The sequence below is a fragment of the Geotrypetes seraphini genome, chromosome 4 (assembly GCF_902459505.1).
Source record: "Geotrypetes seraphini chromosome 4, aGeoSer1.1, whole genome shotgun sequence".
NCBI classification, from domain to species: Eukaryota; Metazoa; Chordata; class Amphibia; order Gymnophiona; family Dermophiidae; genus Geotrypetes; species Geotrypetes seraphini.
Genome location: NC_047087.1, coordinates 311,634,259 through 311,660,204, shown reverse-complemented (window position 1 = coordinate 311,660,204; position 25,946 = coordinate 311,634,259). Strand labels below are relative to the sequence as shown.

Genomic DNA, 25,946 nt, shown 5'->3' with positions numbered 1-25,946 from the left:
AGAAACGCCCTCATGAGAACAGTGTCCAGAGTGGCGCCAATGAATTGAAGTCGCTAAGTTGGAATGAGGTGCGACTTGGGTAGATTGATTTTGAAAGCCAACAGTTGAAGGAAGTGAATGGTCTGGTTGGTGGCAAGCAGAACCGCCTGAGGAGAATGAGCCTTGATCAGCCAGTCGTCCAGATAAGGGAAGACTTGAAAATTGTGAGAGCAGAGATAGGCTGCTACCACAATCAGACACTTGGTGAATACCCTGGGAGAGGAGGCCAGACCGAAGGGTAGCACCTTGATAATGATTTTGATTGATGAGAAAGCGTAGATATTGTCTGGACGTCAGATGGATAGGAATATGTGTGTAGGCCTCTTTGAGATCGAGGGAGCATAGCCAGTCGCCCTGAGTGAGAAGAGGGTAGAGGGTGGCAAGAGAGAGCATTTTGAACTTCTCCTTGACCAAACATTTGTTGAGATCTAATATAGGTCTGAGGTCTCCGGTCTATTTGGGAACTAGAAAGTACCTGGAATAAAATACCTGACCTCGCTGATCTGGAGGAACTTCTTCGATGGCATTGAGAAGAAGGAGGGATTGAACCTCTTGAGTGAGAAGGAGGGATTGAGACTTGTTGGAAGCGGCAGAGGAGTCTGAAAATTGAGGGAGTAGCCGTGGGCGATGATAGAGAGCACCCATTGATCGGTGGTAATTACCTCCCATCGAGCAAGAAAAATTTGGAGGCGATCTCCGATAGGTTGTGGAAGAGGACATGAGGGAGGAAGACTGGCAATGCCCTGGAGAAGAGAGTCAAAAGGGCTGAGTTGGTTTAGGCTGAACAACAGGTTTAATCGCAGGCGGCTGTTGTTGGCGAGCCTGTTGGTGCTGTTGCTGCCGCTGTCTCCGAGGAGGATGAGGCTGAATAGGCCGAGCAGAGAAACAGCGCTGATACGACGTCTGCTGCCTAAAAGGACGAGTAGGAGGGGGTTTCTTTTTGTTTTTCAATAAGGTATCCCACCTCGTCTCATGAGCCGAAAGTTTCTGGGTGGTGGTATCCAGAGATTCTCCAAACAGCTCATCACCCAGGCAAGGAGCATTGGCAAGGCAGGTTAATATCAAGTTCTGAGACGCGAAGCCATGCTAATCATCTCATAGCTACAGACATTGCAGTAGCTCGGGATGTCAGTTCAAATGTGTCATAGATGGAACAGACCATAAACTTCCTGAGCTGCAAGAGACTGGCAGTGCATTGCTGAAAAGCAGAAAGTCTGCGGTCTGGAATATATTTGTGAAAAGTGGCCATCTGCTGTATAAGATGTTTCAGGTAAAACGAGAAGTGGAATGCATAGTTACCTGAACCGTTGGCCAACATAGCATTCTGGTAAAGTTGTTTACCAAATTTGTCCATAGCCTTGCCCTCTCTGCCAGGAGGGACAGAAGCATACACACTTGAGCCTGCAGATTTCTTCAGGGTTGATTCCACCAGCAAAGATTCGTGTGGCAGCTGAGGTTTGTCAAACCCTGGAATGGGAATAACTTTATAAAATGATTCCAATTTCCTTGGAGCTCCTGGGATCGTGAGAGGAGTCTCCAGATTTTTGTAAAAGGTTTCCTTTAAGATATCGTGAAGGGGTAATTTCAAAAATTCTTTGGGAGGTTGGTCAAAGTCCAAAGCATCCAGGAATGCCTTGGACTTTTTAGAATCAGACTCTAATGGGAGAGAAAGGTTGTCTGACATCTCCTTAAGAAATTTAGTGAAGGAAGAGTGCTCTGGCTTACTAGCAGGATCCTGCACTGATGGGTCAGCCTCATCCGATAAAAAATCCTCCTCGGTACCGAGGGGATCCTCGGAATCATCCCATAAATCAGGGTCACGTACCGATGGAAGACGGCCCTGAGATAGAGGAGTAGAGGATTCGATATGCCTGGTTTTACGTACCGATTTGCCAGAACGCATCGACACCGTACCCGGTGAATGTAAAGCTGTACGGGTGTCAGACAGCGGTACCGGATCAGAGACTGAGTTAACAGCTCGACGAAGAGACTTTGGCTCTGCCGACAAAATAGGCATAGACATAGAAGAGGCAGATTTAAGCGGTGCCGATAACGTCGATGCCGACAAAATAGGCTGGTAGACGATTGGTACCGTAGGCTCAGTAGGTAACGACACTGGAAGGTTCGGAGTTAGCAGAGCCAGGAGCAGGTGTTGTAATTGCTCCTTAAGCTGGACCTGGAGGATGGATGCTATGCGCTCATCCAGAGACGGTCCCGATGGCACCAGTACCGCTTTTTTCTTGCTCGGTACCTGCGGTGCAGCTCAACACTCAGGCGAAGTCGATGCCAATGAAGAGGCAGTCACTTCTACGGGAGCGGAGCGTTTACGGGGCCGGCGCACAATCTGCAGGACTTGGCTCACTACATGTTCGACTGGCGGGCCGAGAACTGTAGGGGATGGCTTCTTAGCCAGCTTACCTGTGGGGTGCGACACCGAAGATGTATCTTGCGGTGTCAAAACCGCCAGTGCCGACTTGGAGGAAGCTGCCGATGCCGGGGTCGATGCCGGTGGAACTTCCATAGTGGCACCGAAAAGAAGCTGCTGCTGAATCTGGCAATTCTTCAAAGTTCTCTTTTGAAGAGAAGCACAGCGGGTGCACGTCGCAGCCCTATGGTCCGGACCCAAGCACTGAAGGCACCACTTGTGCGGGTCGGATAAAGAAATAGGGCGTGCACACCGCTGACACTTTTTAAAACCCGGTGAAGGGGGCATGAAGGGAAAAACGGCAGTAGCAAAATCGAAGCCCGAGGCTTCGATGGTGCTAACAGGCCCCACCGGGGCCGACCGAAAAAAGTCAAAAAAAAAAACAGACTTTTTTTTTTTTTTTTAATGGTAATCAAGAAAAGAATAAAAAAAGAAAACGTGAATAGTTTCACAAAGAAAAATACGCGAGCGGGAAGGCGAAAAAGAGATTGTCCAACAGCCGTTGGAAAACACGCGTCTTCTTAGCTCTGCGGAAACTAAGAAACTGGGGACCGCGCGCCTTCGTCGGGCGGGAAGGCACTCGCGCACGCGCGGTGCGGCCTAGCTAGAACTTGCTAAGTTCTTAGAGTGCAATCACTCTAAAATTGTCCGTACCGGGGCTCCGTCGGTGCCGTTACCCATCAGTCAAGATCCTGCTTGTCCTGGGATAATGCAGCATCACAAAAGATGCAATGTTGTAGCTCCCTTCTAACTCTCTCACACTTTTTCTTTAACCTAACCAAGACTGTTATTGCTGGCGACAGGTCCAGCTGATAAGGGAGCACTTCATGTCTAGCAGGGTAAGAGAGAAGAGGTTCAGAGGCACAGCCAGGTCATTAAACAGCCTTCAGCTCTTATTTCTAGGGGAATTCTGTGCACAATCTTTTAAAATAATACAATTTTATTTGTAACTTTTTAGTGTAAGAACTCCCCCATCATAAAGACCTGACTCCTCTCTGCCCCGGGCCCACCACTCCAAGCTTTCTCCTTCTGCTCAGGTTTGACTTCCCTCTTCCCCCAAACCATCTTAACTCCTAATTTAGCTTGAATTCTCTCACCTATAATCATTCGTCCACTGGTCTTTGGTCCGAGCTCCCCCTTATTAGTGCCATTCTCACAGTGGTTAGAGCTTCTTGACCTGCCTCCATGGTCTACAAAGTGTGGCTTGGTCTCTTTGGACTTCAGAAAGTTCTCATTTGAAGTCGAGAGGTAACCATGTCTCATCTCTGGAACTTTAATGGGGTAGCTGGGAGATGAGCAAGGGTATCGGAGAGATTCTGGAGGCTTTATGAAATCCTTGCTCTCCTTTATGTGCAGTCTTCTCCTATTCTCCCATTCAGACATTTTTATATACACAGTTATGTCTGGTTAAATCTAGGCAAAAAAAATCCCAAACAAACAACATATTATAAGCATACAGATATAGTGATAAACTATGCTGTGCACTAAGAGAAATTTTATTAATGAATGAAATAACAAACAAACAGGAATTTGGAACCAGAGAACATAAGAATACCAGATCTCATTTATGTCAAACATTTATTACTCACCTACTGAAAAGCTCAGGATAAGGTACAACAAATACTCCAAAACTCACACTAATAGGGTGATACAACGTTGTTTAATAAACAGATAAATCAGGACAATATTTTATACACCAGGCACATTTTAAAACTGCACCTGAAATTAAAACAGGCAACCAGTGAAGTGCCTTCAGAACATGCTGCCAGAACTAAAACAGTGATGGAATTCAAAAAAGCAATCTTCAAGCGACTGGGGGCAGCAGCCTGCACCCTAAAACCCAGAGGGACTTTTACTCAGGACACATACAGCCTGCGCTTAAATCCCTCACAGAGTCAGAGGGCAAGTAAGCTCCCAGGGGAATGGACCCCCAAGTCTGAGAAAGGTGGCACGCGGCAGGCTGGCTCCACAGGTCCACCAAAATTTCTCTGTGAAGCAGTAGTCCAGCTCCACAGGACTGCATCCTTTCCTCCAGCAGAGGACTCCACACGGGGTCTCACATCACTGAAGTCACTGAGAAAATGAACTTTTTTTTTTACATCTTTATTCATTTTTCAGACTAAAAACAATGCATAAAAGAATACATACAAGTAATTTGAAAAACAGCATTTACATCAATCAAATATATGAGAAACCATTTTCACCCCCCCCCACCCACCCTAATTCCAATGTATTCAATAAATCATACAACAGTACATACATGTAATTAATAAACAAATCCAAATATAATATCCCTCCCCCTCCCACCTACCCCCCTTTCCCTGGATATGCAAATCAAACCAGTAACAGGGGAATAAACCTTTAATTAAAATAAAATTGGTTAATGGACCCCACATCAGTTTAAACAACTTATTATTACCCATTTGTTCAGAATTCATTTTCTTGTATTTATAATACAAGCATAATGAATTCCACCAAAAAGTGAAATTTAATGTCAAAATTCTTCCAATTTTTAGTGAAAGAAAAATGAACTTTAAGTGAAAAAAATAAGAAAAATATGCAAAGCAGATCAAAATACTTCTGCACGGATTGCTTGCAGAATTTTAAAACCGTAGGAGGTAGGGGCTCAAACTCTTTCTCTAAGATAGGAGGAGCACATGCTCAGAAAGTGTTTGGATTTCTGCAACTCCTGGATTACGGGAGGGATTGAACACCTAAACAGAGGTGCCCAAAAAGGTTGATTGCGATCGAGCCAAGAAAGTGTGGGCACCCCTGACCTAGAGTATGGAATCCAGAAGAGACATAACAGAAATTAATAAAAATACAATATAATAAAAATAAAACCAAATATAAAGTCATGAAAATAAAACAGCCAAATAAGTAAATATACATTGTCACCCGCACTCTCAGGGCAATGGGTCCCGGACTGCGGGAGCAAGATTTGTATCCTTGTGAGCCGCGGAAGGCTCCACAAGGAAAGAAAAAGACACTAGGTTTAGAGTAAGGATTTTGCCAAAAGTCAGGTAAGTTTTCTTGCAAATCAGGAATGGACTTTATTCTGCTGCATAGCAGTAAACAAGAAACAAAAACAAACTTTTCATCAGGATTCCAAACAAAAATCATGCAGTCTTCAAAACTCAATCTTAATATTATCTAATTTAAAGTTCAAACTCACAGCTAAAGTGAGAAGGACTCTGTATTCCTGAGTCTCAGCTTTAAAGTTCTTACCAAAAATAAAACTAATCAAAATAAACAGTCTCTTCCTTTTCATAGAAACTGGTCTAGAGTTCAGTGACACAGCACTGTGCTCCTGCAGCAAATGAAAATGCTGGCCAGGTGGTGTGCTCCACGTGTTGTAATAATTTGCTACACAAACGAGCCCTCAATCCCACCTCAAAAACGTGGGGCTAAATCCCCCACCACACTGGCAGGAAAAAAAAGGATTATTTCCTCCAAAACAGGAACAAGCATAACCAACAAATGTACTTAGGTTCATTCAGTCACAAGGGTCTGTGCTTCCCTGCATCAACTTGAAAGGGAGAACAAAGCACAGCTTAACCCAAAAAGAAAAAAAAACAAAACAGTTCAGCAAACTCCTTAGCAATGGAAATCTTCAATAGGTACTTGGCATGGAGTAACATATTTCCATGGGTTGTGCTTCTAGCGGTACCTCTGAGCACGGTTCCGGTCCCAACTCCATGGCTTGTGGAATTGCAGAGATGTCAGGAGTCAGGTCAGTATCAGCTTCAGTAATCTCCATGCATTCAGGGCTTTGAAGATCCTGCAGAGCTCTCAGTCCTGAGCTAGACTGCCAGTGCTGTTCCTGTGACCTTTCTCCTGCTCTCCAGTTCTCCCTCTGCCTTTCCAACTGCCCAGCTCTGAGGTTAAGCAACTTACAGCCCCGCCCAATCTTCCCAGGTGCAAAGCATTTCCGGTCATCAACCTTGGGAAGGTGAGGGGGAGGGGAAGTTTGGAATTCAACCCCTAAGCTCCCTCTGCTGGATTTAGTGGGAAAGTCAGGCAAGAAGGCAAAATGTTCTTTATTTTGAACAGCATAGGGATTACCTGCTCTAGGCATGGGGTTTGTACTAGGCCCAAACTTAGCAGGCTTGTCTCGCATACCACAACATATAAAAAAATACTTTGGAACAAGTTTGAATATAATTTGAATTATATAAATAGAAGTATCAATGAGATAAAAGTAGACCATATACCACAGTTACTTACCGTAACAGGTGTTATCCAGGGACAGCAGGCAGCTATTCTCACCTATGGGTGACTTCATCGACGGAGCCCGGATGCAGACGCCTCACAAACAGACTTGCTTGAAGAAACTTGAAGTTTCGAGTCGCCCGCACCACGCATGCGCGAGTGCCTTCCCGCCCAGCCTAGGGCACGTCTCCTCAGTTCAGATAGCTAGCACAGAAGCCAACCAGAGGAGGTGGATGGGTTCTGAGAATAGCTGCCTGCTGTCCCTGGATAACACCTGTTACGGTAAGTAACTGTGCTTTATCCCAAGAAAAGCAGGCAGCCTATTCTCACATATAGGTGACCTCCAAGCTAACCATAATGGATGGTGGGAGTGTTGGCAATTTAGGAGAATAAATTTTGTAATACTGTTTGGCCAAACTGTCCATCCCGTCTGGAGAAAGTATCCAGACAATAGTGAGTTTCAAGTTTCAAGTTTATTAGGATTTTATATACCGCCTATCAAAGTTATCTAAGCGGTTTTTACAATCAGGTACTCAAGCATTTTCCCTCTCTGTCCCGGTGGGCTCACAATCTATCTAACATACCTGGGGCTATGGAGGATTAAGTGACTTGCCCAGGGTCACAAGGAGCAGCGCGGGGTTTGAACCCACAACCCCAGGGTGCTGAGGCTGTAGATCCAACCACTGCACCACACACTCAGTGTGAACCGAGGACCAAGTAGCAGCCTTACAAACTTCCTCAATAGGAGTAGATCTGAGGAAAGTAATTGAAGCTGCCATTGCTATAACTTTATGGGCTGTGACTCTACTGTGTAGGGATAATCCAGCATGGGCATAGCAGAATCCATCCAGTTGGAGATGGTACGCTTAGAAATAGAATGTCCCAACTTATTTGGATCGAAGGAGACAAAAAGTTGAGGAGCAGTTCTGTGTGGTTTGGTGCATTCCAAATAGAAGGCCAAAACACGTTTACAGTCCAGAATATGAAGAACAACTTCTCCAGGATGAGAATGAGGCTTTGGAAAAAACACTGGAAGAACAATGGATTGGTTGAGATGAAATTCCGAGACCACTTTAGGGAGGAATTTAGGATGTGTACGAAGAACCACCTTGTCATGATGGAACACCGTGAAAGGTGGATCAGCAACTAAAGCTTGCAGCTCACTGACTCGTTGAGCACAAGTGAGGGCTATGAGAAACACGACTTTATATAAGTTCTGCTCTTAATAATGGATTCAATAATATTGAGGACTAGTGTGAGAACAGCTAGTTTGGTATTTCCTTGTAGCAATATTAAGTTTGGAATTATAGTTTAATGTAGTTTGATCTCACTTTTCTGTACAAGATGTATATGCTTGGTAATATTGTAAAATGTTATAAATAAAATAATAAAAAAAAGAGAAACACGACTTTCCAAGTGAGATACTTACTTCAGATGAGCCTTATCAATTGGTTCAAATGGAGGCTTCATCAGTTGAGCAAGGACCAAACCACAGGAGGCGGTTTGAGAGGAGGTTTGACAATGAAAAGTCCTTTCATAAATCTGGAAACCACTGGATGAGCAGAGAGGGGTTTCCCTTCAATAGGTTGATGGAAAGCCACAATTGCACTGAGATGAACTCGGATCGATGTAGGCTTGAGGCCAGAATTGAATAAGTGCAAAAGGTAGTCCAAAACAGAAGATAAGGAGGAATGCTGATGAGAAAAACACCACGTAGAAAATCTAGTCCATTTTTGGTGATAGCATTGTCTAGTGGTAGGCTTCCTAGAAGCTTCTAAAACGTCTCTTACAGATTGAGAAAACTGAAGAGAGGTTATGTTGAGAGGAACCAAGCTGTCAGGTGTACAGACTGCAGGTTGGGATGAAGCAGAGATCCTTGACTCTGTGTTAGCAGAGAAGGTAAAACTGGTAGAAGGTATGTCTCCCTGCTGCTGAGTTGAAATAGAAGGGAGTACCAAGGTTGTCTTGGCCACCGAGGAGCAATTAGAATCATGGTGGCATGATCGTTCTTTAACTTAACCAGAGTCTTGAGAATGAGAGGGAATGGAGGGAATGCATAGAGGAAGAGATTCGTCCATTCCAGAAGAAAAGCATCTGCCTCAAGGCTATGAGGAGAGTATATTCTGGAGCAGAACTGAGGCAGTTTGTAGTTGTGGGGAGCTGTAAAGAGATCTATCTGAGGTGTTCCCCACTGTGAAAAAATGTGATGAAGAGGCGTGGAATGGAGTGTCCATTCGTGAGGTTGCAGAAGACGACTCAAATTGTCTGCCAAGCAATTGTTCGCCCCTTGAATGTAGACAGCTTTCATGAAGGTGTTGTGGCGGATTGCCCAGTCCCAAACCTTCAGAGCTTCTTGACAAAGGAAGGCAGATCCCGTCCCTCCCTGTTTGTTGACATAATACATGGCGACTTGGTTGTCTGTCCGAATGAGGACTACTTGGTCGTGAAGCAGATGTTGAAAAGCGTTGAGAGCTTTGAGGATCGCTCTGAGTTCCAACAAATTGATATGACACTGACGATCCAGAGGCCTTGAGTATGGAGACCATCGAGATGAGCGCCCCAAGTGTAGGTCGAAGAGTCTGTCGTGAGGACCTTCTGATGGGGTGTTTGAAAAAGCAAGCCTCTGGAAAGATTGGAAGAAAGCATCCACCAACGGAGAGACTGCTTCAATGAAGGAGTGACTGATATGTGTTGAGAAAGAGGGTCGCAAATTTGCATCCACTGAGATGCCAGGGTCCACTGAGGAATTCTGAGGTGAAGCTGGCAAAAGGAGTCACGTGTACTATTGAGGCCATGTGACCTAGAAGCACCATCCTGTGTCTCGCTGAGATGGTAGAGCGGGAAGACACTGTATGACAGAGTTGAAGAAGAGCTTCCAGTCATTGTTGTGGAAGGAATGCTCTGAGTTGAACAGTGTCCAGAACACCACCAATGAATTGTAGAGTCTGTGAGAGCTGAAGCTGAGATTTGGGAAAGTTGATTTCGAATCCCAAACTTTGTAAGAACCAGGTAGTTTGTTGGGTCACTACAATAAGCCCTCGAAATGTGGAAACTTTCATGAGCCAGTCATCGAGGTAGGAAAATATCTGAAGACCATAGTTCCTGAGAGCTGTTGCTACCACTGCCAGGCACTTGGTGAACACTCTGGGAGACGAGGCCAGGCCGAAGGGTAGTACTCTGTATTGATAATGCAGATTCCCCACCCGAATTCCCCACCCGAAATCTGAGATATTGACGGGAGGCCGGAAGAACGGGGATATGTATAGGCCTCCTTGAGATCCAGAGAGCATAACCAGTTGTTCTGCTTGAGAAGGGGATAAAGGGATGCCAGGGATAATATTCAAAACTTTTCTCTGACTAGAATTTGTTGAGAGCCCTGAGATCCAGAATGGGCCGCAGATCGCCCGTCTTCTTCGGAACAAGGAAGTAACGGGAGTAAAACCCCTTGTTCTGCTGTTCCAAGGGAACTGGTTCAATGGCATGGAGACGAAGCAGAGCTTGAACTTCCTGAAGAAGAAGGGCAGTCTGGGATGGATTGGAAGGATACCCTCTTGGAGGAAGCTCTGGTGGAACCTGAGTGAAATGAAGAGAGTATCCTTCCCTGATGATGGTCAGTACCCAGAGGTCGGATGTGATTGTCGTCCATCGAAGGTAAAAAAGATGGAGACGACCTCCTATAGGAGGAAAGGAAGGCAGAGTCAGAACGGTGGAGGCTATGCTATGTCGTAAACAGTCAAAAAGGCTGAGTAGCCTTAGGTGCAGCAGAAGGTTGAGGTTTTTGTTGCTTCCGAGGCTGCTGTTTCTTAAGAGGAGGGCGATTATAAGAGGCCGTCCTCAGAGCAAAACGCCGTTGATAGATAGGAGCAGGGCATGCAGGTTTGGTAGGAGCTGGCTTTGACTTAGGTCTCACAATAGAAGCAAAGGATTTTTCATGGTCAGACAATTTCTTGGTGGCTGATTGATGGATTCATCGAATAGGTCATTGCCTTCACAAGGGATATTAGCCAAGCGGTCTTGAAGATTAGGGTCCATGTCAATGGTATGAAGCCAGGCAAGACGACGCATATCTACAAAGCAAGCAGTTGCTTGGGCAGACAACTCTAAGGCATCATAAGATGACTGGAGGAGATATAATCTAAGTTGAGATAAAGAAGCAAGGACTTCTTGAAATTCAAAGTGCTTTTGAGTATCCAAATAAGTCAAGAACTTTGGTAATAGAGAAATAAGAACATAAGCAGTGCCTCCGCCAGAGGTCCATCATGCCCAGCAGTCCGCACACGTGGTGGCCCAACAGGTCCAGGACCTGTGTAGTAATCCTCTATCTATACCCCTCTATCCCCTTTTCCAGCAGGAAATTGTCCAATCCTTTCTTGAACCCCAGTACCGTACTCTGCCCTATTACGTCCTCTGGAAGCGCATTCCAGGTGTCCACCACACGTTGGGTAAAAAAGAACTTCCTAGCATTCGTTCTGAATCTGTCCCCTTTAAACTTTTCCGAGTGCCCTCTTGTTCTTTTATTATTCGAAAGTTTGAAGAATCTGTCCCTCTCTACTCTCTCTATGCCTTTCATGATCTTGTAAGTCTCTATCATATCCCCTCCAAGTCTCCTCTTCTCCAGGGAAAAGAGTCCCAGTTTTTCTAATCTCTCAGCGTATGAAAGGTTTTCTATCCCTTTTATCAGATGTGTCGCTCTTCTCTGAACCCTCTCGAGTAACGCCATATCTTTCTTAAGGTACGGCGACCAATATTGGACGCAGTACTCCAGATGCGGACGCACCATCGCCCGATACAACGGCAGGATAACTTCTTTCGTTCTGGTTGTAATACCCTTCTTGATTATGCCTAGCATTCTATTTGCCTTCTTAGCGGCCGCTGCGCACTGTACCATCAGCTTCATTGTCATGTCCACCATTACCCCCAAGTCCCTTTCTTGGGTACTCTCCTTCAATAATATCCCTCCCATCGTATACCTTCACCTCGGGTTTCTGCTTCCCACATGTAATACTTTACATTTCTCAACGTTGAACTTCATCTGCCATCTCGTCGCACATTCCCCTAGTTTGTTCAGGTCTCTTTGCAATTCTTCGCAGTCCTCTTTAGTCCGAACTCATAGAAACATAGAAATAGACGGCAGATAAGGGCCACGGCCCATCAAGTCTGCCCACTCCAGTGACCCTCCCTATCTATCTTTGCGGATAGATCCCACATGTCTATCCCATCTGGCCTTAAAATCTGGCACACTGCTGGCCTCAATAACCTGAAGTGGAAGACTATTCCAGCGATCAACCACCCTTTCAGTGAAGAAGAACTTCCTAGTGTCACTGTGCAGTTTCCCGCCCCTGATTTTCCACGAATGCCCCCTTGTAGCCGCGGGACCCTTGAAGAAGAAGATGTCTTCTTCCACCTCGATGCGGCCCGTGAGATACTTGAATGTCTCAATCATATCTCCCCTCTCTCGACGTTCCTCGAGTGAGTAGAGCTGCAATTTCCCTAACCACTCCTTGTATGGGAGCTCCTTGAGTCCCGAGACCATTCTGGTGGCCATTCTCTGGACCGATTCCAGTCTCAGCACATCCTTGCGGTAATGCGGCCTCCAGAATTGCACACAGTACTCCAGGTGCGGTCTCACCATGGATCTATACAGTGGCATAATGACTTCAGGTTTACGGCTGACGAAACTCCTGCGTATGCAACCTATGATTTGCTTTGCTTTGGATGAAGCTTGCTCCACTTGGTTTGTAGCCTTCATGTCTTCCCTGACAATCACCCCTAAGTCTCTTTCTGCTTCAGTTCTTGTCAGGATCTCACCATTTAGGGTGTAAATCTTGCATGGATTTTGGCTTCCCAGGTGCATGACTTTGCATTTTTTGGCATTGAAGCTGAGTTGCCAGGACCTAGACCAGTGCTCCAGCACAAGTTAAGTCATGCACCATATCTTCTGCCATTGCTTTTTTGTCTGTTGTGCTTTTGCTCACTACATTGCTCAGTTTGGCATCATCGGCGAATAATGTTATTCTACCTCGGAGCCCTTCTGTCAAGTCTCTTATATAGATGTTGAAAAAGATCGGGCCCAGGACGGAGCCTTGTGGCACTCCACTTATCACCTCCGACATTTCGGAGGGGGTGCCATTCACCACCACCCTCTGAAGCCTACCCCCAAGCCAGTTCCCAACCCATTTGGTTAATGTGTCGCCCAAACCTAAAGAACTCATCTTGCTCAGCAACCTGCGGTGTGGCACGCTATCAAATGCTTTGCTGAAATCCAGGTAGACGATGTCCAGGGACTCACCAACATCCAGCTTCCTCGTCACCCAGTCAAAGAAGTTGATCAGATTGGATTGGCAGGATCTCCACTAAATAGTTTGGTGTCGTCCGCAAATTTTATTATCTCACACTTCGTCACTGTTTCTAGATCATTTATGAATATATTAAATAGCAACGGCCCAAGCACCGAGCCCTGCAGGACACCACTCGTGACCCTCCTCCAGTCCGAGTAGTGGCCCTTCACTCCCACCCTCTGTTTCCTACCCGCCAACCAGTTTCTAATCCATCTATGTACATCTCCTTCCACCCCATGGTTCTTCAGTTTCCGAAGTAGGCGTTCATGGGGTACTTTGTCAAAGGCTTTTTGGAAGTCTAGATATATGATGTCTATGGGGTCACCTCTGTCCATCCGTTTGTTAATTCCTTTGAAGAAGTGCAATAAGTTAGTTAGGCACAATCTCCCCTTGCTGAAACCATTTTGGCTGGTTGTCAGAAGTTTGTTTCTTTCAAAATGTTCGTCGATGTTGTCTTTTATAAGTGCTTTTACCATTTTCCCTGGAACTGAGGTCAGACTCACCGGTCTGTAGTTTCCAGGGTCACCTCTTGATCCCTTTTTAAAGATGGGTGTAACATTGGCTATCTTCCAGTCCTCTGGGATCACACCTGTTTTCAGGGATAGATTGCAAATTTGCTGCAGTAGTTCCGCTATCTCCTCCTTTGGTTCCTTCAGAACCCTTGGATGGATTCAGTCCGGACCCGGGGATTTGTCAGTTTTTAGTTTTTCTAGCTGCCTGTCTTCCAGGCTCACTTCCATGGATGTTAATTTTTCCACTTGACCTCCCTTGAAGATTTGCTCAGGTTCCGGTATGTTGGAAGTGTCTTCATTTGTAAATCCAGCGAAAAGAACATGTTAAGTCTTTCTACTACTTCTTTCTCTTCCTTCACCACTCCCTTCCTGTCTTCATCGTCCAGCGGTCCCACCTCCTCCCTGGCTGGCTGCTTCCCTCTAACATATCTAAATAACGGTTTGAAATTTCGAGCTTCCCTGGCTAGCCTCTCTTCATACTCTCTTTTGGCTCTTCGAACCACACAGTGACATTCTTTTTGATACTTCCTGTGCTCTTTCCAGTTGTCCTCAGTTTTGTCCTTTTTCCATTTTCTGAATGAATATTTCTTATTTCCTATCGCTTCCTTCACTATTTTAGTTATCCACGCCGGGTCTTTTGTTCGACTCTTTTGCACCCCTTTCTGAATCTGGGGATATACAGATTTTGCGCCTCGCTCACAGTGTCCTTGAAAAAAGACCAGGCATGTTCTACCATTTGCCATTTTCTGGAAGTGTTCCTAAATTTCTTTCTTACCATTTTTCTCATTGCTTCATAGTTTCCTTTCCTGAAGTTGAAAGTTGTCACTATGATTCTATTTCCTTTCGGTATTCCTACTTCGAAATGAGGAATTCAAAATAAGTAATAAACTGAAAATTATAATTGAGGACTTTAGAGGACATTTTGGCATTTTGATAGATGCAACGTCCGAATTTGTCCATCGTTTTCCCTTCCCCCTTCCCTTCCAGGAGGAACTGTGGCATAAACCTTGGAAGGATGGGACCTCTTCAAGGAGGACTCGACAAGCAGGGATTGATGAGATAACTGTGAGTTGTCAAACCCTTTGCGATGCACAGTTTTATACCTAGTGTCCAATTTTCCTGGAACAGCTGGTATGGAAAAAGGTGTTTCCATGCATCGACCAAAAGTCTGATTCAAAAGCTTATGAAGAGGAAGCTTAAGTGACTCTGCCGGAAGTTGAGGAAGATGCATGTCTTCTAGATACTCTTTAGAGTATTTGGAGCCAGTATCTAATTGAAGATCCAAGTCCACAGCCATCTGACAAAGAAAAGATGAGAAAGATAGCTGATCTGCTAATGCTTTGCCTCGAGGACATCGAGGCAGCCTGAGTCGAAGATGAAGCTTTGGCAGGATAAAAGGCATCAAAGGAATATGGTGACTTGGACGAGGCAATCGAAACCGGGACATCCTCAAGGAGACCTCGAACGAGGAGGTGGTGGTCTAGTCGAAGTTGGGGTAGATTGAGGCTTAGTTGCAGAAGATCTTTCTTTAGAAGAAGAACTATGCCTGGAATGATGCCTCAATGAAGACCTCAACCGTCGATGAGAACTGTGCCTGGAAGCAGATCTCGAAGATCGAGGAGACTTCGCCTCGGAGATGGAAGCAGCCGATGGTATCAAAGAATGTATAGGACTGGATGGAGGCTGTAAATCGAAGCTCCAGAGGCTTGATGGAGGAACCTCGATGCACTCCCAAAGACTCTGCTCCTTGTATAGAGTGCGAGGATTCCTTCCGAGGCACTTGCAAAGATTCTGCTCCTTGCTGTACGTGCTTTGATGCCAGACCAGACACTCGCAGAGACTCTGCTCCCTGCAAAGAGTGTGTAAGCTCAGACTGAGGCAGGGGAAGCAGCTCGACCTCGCGGGAGTCTACTGAATGCCCAGGCTGGATAAGAGATAGAAGCTTCGGTCCCATATTAGTGAGGAACTGAATGAATTGCTTCTCCAACATGGTCTGGAAAGAAGCCGGCAAGGATGGATCCGCGTCTGAAACCAGACCACTTGCTTTGGCTGGAGGTTCCCTCTAAGTAGTGTGAATGTGCTTCGACTTGAAAGTCTTAGGCACTTTAATCACTACCGCTGGAACTGTCTGCTGAACTATCTGACCTGAGGAAACATGGGAAGATACGTCAAAGAAAGAGCCGCTGCAAACGACGAAGGTCTGATGAGGCTCGAGGTGGAAGCAGTAGAAGCAGGAGGAACGTCGGTAGGAGTCGAGTCTGAGGTCGCCTTTGAAGATGAGGGATCAGAAGAAGAATCCATCTTGAAGAGCTTATCCACCAAAATACGACGATTGAAGGTACGAGGCTGAAGCGTAGCACAGCACAGGCATGACTTCAGATGATGTTTCGGCCCAAGCCACTTGAGGCAGTGACGGTGTGGGTCCGTAAGAGAAATCGCACGCTGGCACTTGCTACACTTCTTGAAGCCCATGACAGGCCGAGACATAGAAGTAAAAATAGCTGCCGCAAGATCGAAGTCCTCGGCCTGCGGCTGAGCGACCTGTCCCAGAAAACAAACAGAAGAGGAAAAATTTTTTTTTTTTAACTGAAAATGAAAGAAATAAAATAAGAACAGCGATTCGTGAGGAAAAAAAAACAAACCGTGGTTCAGAGAAGGCACAAAGTAACGAAGTTAAACACAGAGAGTCAAAAACGGACTTCTCGGCTTCGCAGAAAACTGAGAACTGAGGAGACGCGCCCTGCACTGGGCGGGAAGGCACTCGTGCATGCGCGGTGCGGGCGACTCGAAACTTTGAGTTTCTTCAAGCAAGTCTGCTTATGAGGCGTCCACATCCAGGCTCCGTCGATGATGTCACCCATATGTGAGAATAGGCTGCCTGCTTGTCCTGGGATAATATGTATGTCCTTTAAAGTGAATACGTACTAGACGCAATCAAGATGCTGCATCTACTGCCCCGTGGAAAACAACAGCATCCTAACAGGTAGCAAACAAAGCTCACATCGCTAATGAGAGCTTCAGGGATGAGGCTAATAGCCACATAGCGCGTGCTCCTCCGCGGGTTTGATAGAATAGGTAACTGGCTCCTGGTTAAAAGGAGCCGTACAGCCCTTCCTGTCTGGTCGGGGGGTCCGATTAACATGTGCCATGAGAAAATGGCGACAGGAGAAACCAGCATGATAAGAATGGAAATCTGAAGTCCAGGCCCCCTCAGAAATAGAGAAAGATAAGAATGGAAATCTGAAGTCCAGGCCCCCTCAGAAATAGAGAAAGAGAGTCCTGTCCGCAGGAAGATGCGAAGTATCATTATGCCCATAGAGACAGCCTGAACTTGGAAACTGTTAGTACTACCTTTAGGGGAGAGTGTGGTGCAGTGGTTAAAGCTTCAGCCTCAGGGTTCAACTAACCCTGGCATTGTGGGTTCAAACCCACGCTGCTCCTTGTGACTCTGGGTAAGTCACTTAATCCCCCCATTGCCCAAGGTACGTTAGATAGATTGTGAGCCCACCGGGACACAGGGAAACATGCTTGAATACCTGAATAAACTCATGTAAACTGTTCTGAGCCCTCCTGGGAGAACGGTATAGAAAATTAAATAAATAAATAAACCGAGACTGGGTGATTTAGCACAGGTCAGTCTCTCTGGTAATCCAGAATCCGATTAAATTAGCAGCTTCCTTCAAGTGAATACAGTAGGAACACAGACATATAAATCTGCCCAAGCTTGTTCCAAAGCTGGTGAAACACGTACAACTTGTCTGAACCGGAAAGGCGAGAAGTCGCAGCATACCCTGACCAAAGTCAATTGGAAATAAACTACCGGAACGCTGCAGCTCTCCCGCCATCACTGGAGACCTAAGCGCTCGCCTGATTCTCGCCAACACGTGGCCGCTGCATCAACACTCCTAGAAACATAGTCGGATTCAAGCCCCGCAAAATTTACCCTGCCGCGGCCTGCATAGAAAGAAAATCAGACTCGGGGAATAACTAGAAGAACAGTGCGGTGCTTCCCACAGCGCCGGAAAAAACATGTCCCATCTCATGCGCGCTGCTATAAACCGGCACCTGCACAATCAGCTGCACATGGCCGCGACAAACACCGACGAAAGAGAGCCTCGGAATAAACAGAACTACTACTGCTGCACTGAAACCCAATGAGGAGAACAAGTGCAAGCATGAAATCGTACCGCTACTGTCGCGCTGTAACCAACATGGAAACCAAGCGCATGCATGTAAAGGGCAGGAAAGTCACGGTTCCCTCAACAGATTTCTAGTCATAAAACTTAGCCTCAATAAAATATCCATTCCTTAAACGTACGTTGATTGAACCCACAGTACTAAGAAGTTCAAACAACAGTAAAAAATACAGACATACTAAGAAGTTCAAACATACTAAAAAGTTCAAACAGTAAAAAAACACAGACATACTCACAAGCTTGTTGTTAAGGACGGTTGAAGCCAGTAAGAGCTGGTTGTGCAGCACTAACAGGGCAGAATGTAGCAACTGTGGTCTCCCTTAAACAGAGAAGGGAAAGAAGAAAAAATGGAGACCCAGTCAGACCCTCTATCATTGGAGGGAGGGTGAGGCGGGGACCCAGGTGTAACCCCTAAAGCCGGCACCGTTCAGCCAGACACCCCTGTCTCATTGAAGAGAAACCTCAACAGGAAAAAATAATTTTCTAATCACAGCCAGAATTCAGGAGCTAGTTGAATAGCGACCATCACCTGCTGGGAGATAGAGCATACTGAAGATATAGAAGGAGTGCCAGCCAATAGGACCACCTGTTAATCAGTTTCTCTATCTCCGCCTGCTGGTAGATGTGTGCTATCCCATTGGTCTCTGGATTCATCTGCTGCTGTTGCTAAGGAAAATCAAATTTATGTTCCAAAAACACAACAAAAAAAGGAACACACAGTCTACCTCTTATAACTAACAACAGAGCTCAGAACCATAGAAACATAGAATATGAAGGCAGAAAAGGGCCGATGGCCCAACAAGTCTGCCCACTCGAGAACCCTCCCTCCAACTAGTTTGCCTACTCAAGGACCCTTCTTCCCTGGAGTATCTATCGATTGAGCATAACTCCGTAGTACTTCCACCTGTTTGTCCCATCGACTCTTGAAGTCCTAGCGAGTTCATCTTATTTAATAATCTTCGGTGTGGAACACTATCAAAAGCCTTACTAAAGTCCAAATACACTATGTCCAGGGACTCGCCCTCATCCAGTTTTTTTGTTACCCATTCAAAGAAGCTTATCAGATTGGATTGACAAGACCTTCCCGTTGTAAAGCCATGCTGGTGGAGATCTTGGTCTTTCATCATCTAGGAACGTGTCTAATCTGTTCTTAATCAATTTTTCCATGAGTTTACTCACTATTGATATGAGACTCACCGGTCTATAATTTTCAGGCTCCGACCTACCTCCCTTTTTGTGGAGCGGGATAACGTTTGCAATTTTCCAGTCTAGGGGTACTTTTCCCTTGCTCAGGGAAAAATTGAAGAGCACGGCCAACGGCTCTGCCAGGACATCGCTCAATTCTCGAAGTACTCTAGGGTGTAGATTGTCCGGGCCCATAGCTTTGTTCACATTTATTTTTGATAGCTCACGGTAGACTTCGCTTGCAGTAAATTCCTGGAATGAGGCTTCCGAACCCCCCCTTGCCTGTAGCTGAGGACCGGATCCTGGCGCTTCGCAGGTGAAGACCAAGCAGAAGTAGTTATTGAGTATTTCTGCTTTGTTTGCATCTGAGTCTGTAAAGTTACCATCTGGTTTCTTTAGGTGCCCAATATCGCTTGTGTTCTTCTTCCTGTCGCTAACGTGTTTGAAGAAGGATTTCTCCCCCTTCTTTACCTGCCTAGCTATGTTTTCTTCCATCCGGAGTTTGGCCTCTCTGTCTTTTTAACTTTTCGGGATTTTGCCATATAGGATTCTTTAGTTTCAAATTGCTGTGATTGTTTGTAGGTAACAAAAGCTTTTTTTTTGTTTTACTAGCTCTGATATCTCTGTGGAGAACCACTGTGGTTTGTTGTTCCTGTTTCGTATGCACACGGTTTTTATGTATATGTTAGTTGCTTCCAGCAGTGTAGATTTCAGAGTCGACCATAGATCCTCTACATTGTCTGTCGTGCTTTGATTTTGCAGCATGTTGTAGACGTAGTCCCCCATGCCTTGAAAATTAGTTCCTTTGAAATTTAGTACTTTAGTCAACGTATTTGACCTAGTGTTTCCTTTCTTGAGGTGGAACCATACCGTGTTGTGATCGCTGGATGCCAAGGTGTCTCCCACCGATACCTCTGTTACACTGTCACCATTGGTGAGCAATAAGTCCAGGGTCGCCTGACCCCTAGTGGGTTCCAGTACCATCTGCTTTAGGCATGCTCCTCGCATGGAGGCTAGTATCCTCTTGCTGCCGCTGGTTGTAGTGGAAGGTTCGTTCCAGTCCACATCGGGAATGTTGAAATCTCCCACTAGCACTGTATCTCCACGCAGTGTTAAGGTCTCAATGTCTTCCAATAGCTCATCGTCTGCTTGCTCCTTTTGTTTAGGCGGTCTGTATACAACACCAAGATACAAGCATTTGTTATTGCCCCTGGCCAGGTTCACCCAGAGGGACTCTCCCGTATACTTGATGTCTGTAATTTTAGTAACTTTGATGTTTTCTCTAATGTATAGAGCTACTCCTCTTCCTGATTTGCCCTCTCTGTCTCGATGGAGTAGATTATAACCTGGTATGACCATATCCCATCCGTGGGACTCTGAGAACCAAGTTTCTGATATTGCCACTACATCAAGGTCAACATTTCTCACTTCCGTTTCCAGTTCTAGTATTCTGTTGCCTAAGCTACGGGCAATAGAATACATGGCTTTCCATTCTTTCTTTTTGTATGGAGTATTTTCCGGTTGAGATAGTTTGTCCTCTTCAATCGTGCCTTTGTCACCCCTTCTGATGCCTCTGTCTCCTTCAGTGTCTAAGCGATTTCTCCCCCCTGACGTCCTGTCCATGCGAGTTTTCCCCACTGGCCCCAAGATGGAGACTCCATCTTTTCCTTTGTCCCCCACTCTACCGACTTTATTGCTTACCCCAGATACCAAGTCTTTTTCTTTCACTCTTCCCTCCCTCTATCCCCTTTAATATTGGCGTGATTTCTTGCCTCCGAGTTATTTACCCAACTTGTGTGAGTGTGGGTCCCCTCCCCCGGCTCACCTAGTTTAAAGCTTTATGAAGAAGTGAGCCAGGCGTCGTCCCAGGACATTCTTCCCTCTTCTGGTCAGGTGTATAGAAGGTATAGAAATCACAACTTACCTGTGGAGCAGAAGGAGCAAACATGGATTTACCACTGGCAGACGGTAGCCCCCAATGGACTAAACTGGAAGGTAGAGTGGTGGGTGTTTCTCCATAAATGAGTGACAGCCCCATTGATATATATTCTGGGTAACAGCTGAGGGTGACGTCATTCAAACCGGAAGATAGAGAATCAAGAGAGCGATGCAAGGTATCCAACAACAGTGCCTTTAGCTTGTGTTATATGATGTTGTTTAACTTCCTAAAACTGCTTTTTTATCTTTTTTCGTTAGGGTGAAGTTATTTTCCTGCCCTTTATCCAGCTTGAGTGGGTTCTCTGAAGAAGCCATTCTGGCGAAACGTGTCAGAACTCACTGCAGGGAGACGACTTTAAACACTTTAAGTATTTAAGTTTTTTCAAAAAGAAGTAATATATTCATTCATACAAAAAAAGCATTTATAGCACCTCTAAATGGACTTTTGAATTTGTCAAGTGCACCTGTGTACCTTTTAGACATCATAAGAAAAAACTTCTAACTAACTAGATGGAGCAATGATAGACATGAATGAAATACAATTGAGGGTTTGTCCCTGTTTGTGATTTCTATACCTTCTATGGTTCTGAGCTCCGTTGTGTGTTCCTTTTTTGTTGTGTGCTGAGTGCATTAGTTATGGTTCGTTGATTTGATTGTTCTATTGTTTTACCATTAGAATTGTTATTATTGAGATGTTTGTTATATTTTATAGTGAAAAAAAAAATTAACTTTTGTCCTTATCCTTTCCTTTTTTTAAATGGACTTCTTTTCTTGATACATGTGAACTATACATTGTAAACCACTTGGATCCTTTTAAGCTGTTATGCGTTATATAGTTTTTAATAAACATATTCAAGCCACCACTTGGTACAGCTGTCTTCTTCCTGCTGAACTACAGGGGCATCCTCCCCTCTGAGACACTATCCACAATAAAGGCACCCACCCCCTAGACACTGATCCCCTTATACCCGTTGGGATCACCACCGAAGACTCACTGACCTCCTTGTATCCCCCCCTGCCCCCGACCACCTTACATTCGTGGATTGTGCTGTCACCGATCCACTGTATATTGAACTGGGCTGGGGAAGATGAAAATGAGTGAACTACAGAAGATGGTATTTTAAGTTTTTCATGTGTGGGCCTGGCTGACAGTAAACTTTTTTTTTTGTTTAACCATATCAGTTATTATAAATATTTAAGCTAATACAAGAATACATATGTTATAATGTTATTGTTTTAGTTAAATAAAACTATTTAAATTGTTATTAAGATAATTATTTTTTTTTCTTTTAATAAAGTACAGCAGAAAAGTTGTCCAAAAATAAATAAATAAACCTATTAAACTGGATTGCGAGGTGAATTATTTATCTATGTACTAGATAAATAATTACTAACAGTATAAACATTAGTAATTTTTTATATAACTGTAAAACTAATTTGAAAGTTATTTTTCAAAAAATTAAACTTTCAAAAAGTGAAACCTTCATCTAACTGTAAATATTAAGATTATAGAAGCAAAACTGAGTCCATCTGTAGAAAACCATTATTTAAATCGTCTTTCTGACTAGTGATTTACCACCACCACTACAGTTCACCCCCATCTGGCTCAGTCAAGCCAATCAGGGCCTTCCCCCTTCTATCCGGGATACAGAGTAAGGAGCCTAAGGAAGTTCCTGATTGGCTCAGACACCTAAAATCCCTCCCAAGGGGAGAGGCCTGATGCATCTGAGCCAATCAGGGCCATAAGCCCCTTTCCATGCATCACATGATGCACCCTGAGGGGAAGGCTTGGCATTGTAGACTTGGCAGCATTGGAGGAGGGACTGAGCACCCCTCCTGCTCCCAACTTAAAAGGTATGGGGGGCTTGAGGGGGGCTTAAGGGGGGGTCTTAGGTGGCAGGAGGGAGTGGGCATTCCTCCTGCCTTTTTTTCAGGAGGGATAGGGGGTAGATTGGCCCAGGGTGCCTTTGTGGCAGGAGGGAGTGGGCATCCGTCCTGCAGTTTTGCCACAGGTGTGTTACCAAGATAGCAGGAGGGAGTGGGCATCCCTCCTGCCATTTGTTTTGGGCTCAAGGGGAGGGGGGAGAGTGGCTTGGAGGTGCCTGGTTAGGGGGGCACATTTGTCAGGGGTCATCAGGAAGGGTCATCATCGGTAGTGGGGGACTTATTTTCTCTCTTTTTTTATAATGGGACAGATATTTTGCCTGTCTAACACACACAAAATATCTGTGCCATTGAAAAAGAAATGAAAAAAGCAAAACAAACAAACAAAAAAAACCAGGCAGACCTAGTTACCAACAGGTCTGCCTGTTATTTTTTTTCTAGCTCAGTCGGTTCCTACAATTGCTAAAACCCCATTTGGAATAGCCAAGCAATGTTAGGGCATCAATTGCTTGGCAATTTTGCATGGGGTTTTTGCTAATTTGCACAGCCAGATTGGAAAATGGGTGATCTAAAGGAAAAAGACACGGTGGGACATTTTGTGCATTGGGTCGGTAACAGTGTTCATTGCTAAAGCTGTGAAAACAGGTTTAGTGACCATCACCGACTTTAGTGCATTTAGCCCAAAGAGACCAAGTGTGAAGTATGTAGGAGAAATAAATAAGGTAGTGTGTTCCTCAGGAGGTACAATGCTGGGGCGAGGCAAAGCTTGGAGGATACACAAAGGTGAAGAGTCTTATTGGAACAAATTGCCGTCAAGCTCCCTCTCTGGCACTACTGAAATCCACTTCTTCCAAGCTGCTTTCAATTCCTAACTCTAACCTATCTGGTAGCACCCATCTTGCCTTCCCTCTGTAATTCCCTATCTGATCAATGTGTACAGATGCACCTTTTTGTCCAGTTTGCCTTCATAACTAGATTGTAAGCTCATTCAAGCAGGGACCGTCTATTCCAGTGGTCTCCAACTCATTCCCTTTGCAGGGCCACATTTTGGATTTGTCGGTACTTGGAGGGCCTCAGAAAAAAAATAGTTAATGTCTTATGAAAGAAAAGCACAGTTACTTACCGTAACAGGTGTTATCCAGGGACAGCAGGCAGATATTCCCACACATGGGTGACGTCACCAACGGAGCCCCGCAGCGGACAGCCTCGAAAGCAAACTTGCTTGAAGATCTCGAGCTTTCGAGTGCTGCATCGCGCATGCGCGCGTGTCTTCCCGCCCGAACTAGGGGGCGCATCTCCTGTGAGGATCCTCAGTTCAGATACCAAGCTAAGAAGCCAACCAGGGGAGGTGGGAGGGTTGTGGGAATATCTGCCTGCTGTCCCTGGATAACACCTGTTACGGTAAGTAACTGTGCTTTATCCCAGGACAAGCAGGCAGCATATTCCCACACATGGGTGACCTCCAAGCTAAGTAAAAAAAAAAGGGGGGAGGGAAGTTGGCAATTTACGAAAAAAGATTTTGCAAAACAGATTGGCCAAAATGGCCATCCCTCCTGGATAAAGTATCCAGACAGTAATGAGAGGTGAAAGTATGAACCGAGGACCAAGTGGCAGCCTTGCAAATTTCCTCAATAGGAGTTGATCTGAGGAAAGCGACAGAAGCCGCCATAGCTCTAACTTTGTGGCCCGTCACTCGACCCTGTAGAGGAAGACCAGCCTGAGCATAGCAGAAAGAAACGCAAGCAGCCATCCAGTTGGAGATGGTGCGCTTCGAGACGGGATGACCTAATCTATTTGGGTCAAAAGAAATGAAAAGTTGAGGAGAAGTTCTGTGAGGTTGAGTACGTTGAAGATAAAATGCCAACGCACGTTTACAGTCCAAAGTATGCAGTGACGCCTCACCAGGGTGAGAATGCGGCTTAGGAAAAAATACCGGTAGCACAATAGATTGATTGATATGAAAATCAGACACTACTTTAGGTAAGAATTTGGGATGTGTACGGAGAACCACCTTATCATGGTGAAAAACTGTGAAAGGCGGGTCCGAGATCAAAGCTTGCAACTCACTAACTCGACGAGCTGAAGTGAGGGCAATCAAGAAAATAGTTTTCCAAGTAAGATATTTAAAATGAGCCAAGTCAATAGGTTCAAAAGGAGGTTTCATCAGTTGAGCCAGAACAACATTAAGATCCCATACAACAGGAGGCGGTTTGACAGGTGGATGGAGATTAAAAAGGCCTTTCATAAAACGAGAAACCAGAGGGTGTGTCGAGAGCGGTTTTCCATCCAAAGGCTGATGAAAAGCAATTGCACTAAGATGAACTCTAATAGATGTGGATTGAAGACCTGACTGAGATAAATGAAGCAAATAATCCAGAACGGAAGCCAAAGGAGAAGATTTTGGCTGAAGACTATGAGTGGAACACCAAGTCGAGAATCTGGTCCACTTTTGACCATAACATTGACGAGTGGACGGTTTTCTGGAAGCCAGAAATACATCCTGAACAGACTGAGAAAATTTAGCAGAATCTGTCAAGTAGAAAGGAACCATGCTGTCAAGTGAAGAGACTGCAGGTTGGGATGAAGTAAAGACCCCTGAATCTGAGTGAGCAGAGAAGGAAAAACTGGCAGAAGAAGAGGTTCCGTGATGCTGAGTTGAAGAAGAAGAGAGAACCAAGGTTGTCGGGGCCACCGAGGCGCTATAAGAATCATCGTGGCATGGTCCGACTTCAGCTTGACAAGGGTTTTGAGAATCAGAGGGAAAGGAGGAAAGGCGTAGAGGAACTGACCCCTCCAATCCAGAAAAGCATCCGCCTCGAGACGAAGAGGCGAGAAAATGCGGGAACAAAACAGAGGTAGTTTGAAGTTGCTGGGTGACGCAAAGAGATCCACCCGAGGAATCCCCCATCGAACGAATACTTGACGAAGTGTGGGGGAGTTGAGCGTCCATTCGTGAGGCTGAAGCAGACGACTCAATCTGTCTGCAAGGCAATTCTGAAGGCCCTGAATATAAACAGCGCGAAGAAGGATGTTGTGAGAAATCGCCCAATGCCACAACCTCAGAGCTTCCTGACAAAGGGAGTGGGAACCCGTCCCGCCCTGTTTGTTGACATAATACATCGCTACTTGATTGTCCGTCCGAACAAGGACTACTTGGTCGTGAAGGAGGTGAAGAAAAGCTTTGAGAGCAAGAAATATCGCTCTGAGTTCCAACAGA

At 45.3% G+C, this 25,946-nt stretch overlaps 1 protein-coding gene across 5 annotated transcripts in view; it reads right to left on the bottom strand.

Moving 5' to 3' along the window:
• TDRD1 (tudor domain containing 1) overlaps positions 1-25,946 on the bottom strand; it is a 613,801-nt gene that overhangs the window by 556,052 nt on the left and 31,803 nt on the right. For 4 of the 5 annotated variants that reach the window (XM_033943145.1, XM_033943144.1, XM_033943148.1 and 1 more), the window contains one exon: positions 3,562-3,877. In XM_033943145.1, coding sequence (XP_033799036.1) covers positions 3,562-3,847 — 286 coding nt within the window. In that variant the 5' untranslated portion in view covers positions 3,848-3,877. Of the gene's footprint in view, positions 1-3,561; positions 3,878-17,958; positions 17,976-25,946 lie in introns of those variants that run through there. The other variant, XM_033943147.1, reaches the window with a different exon arrangement.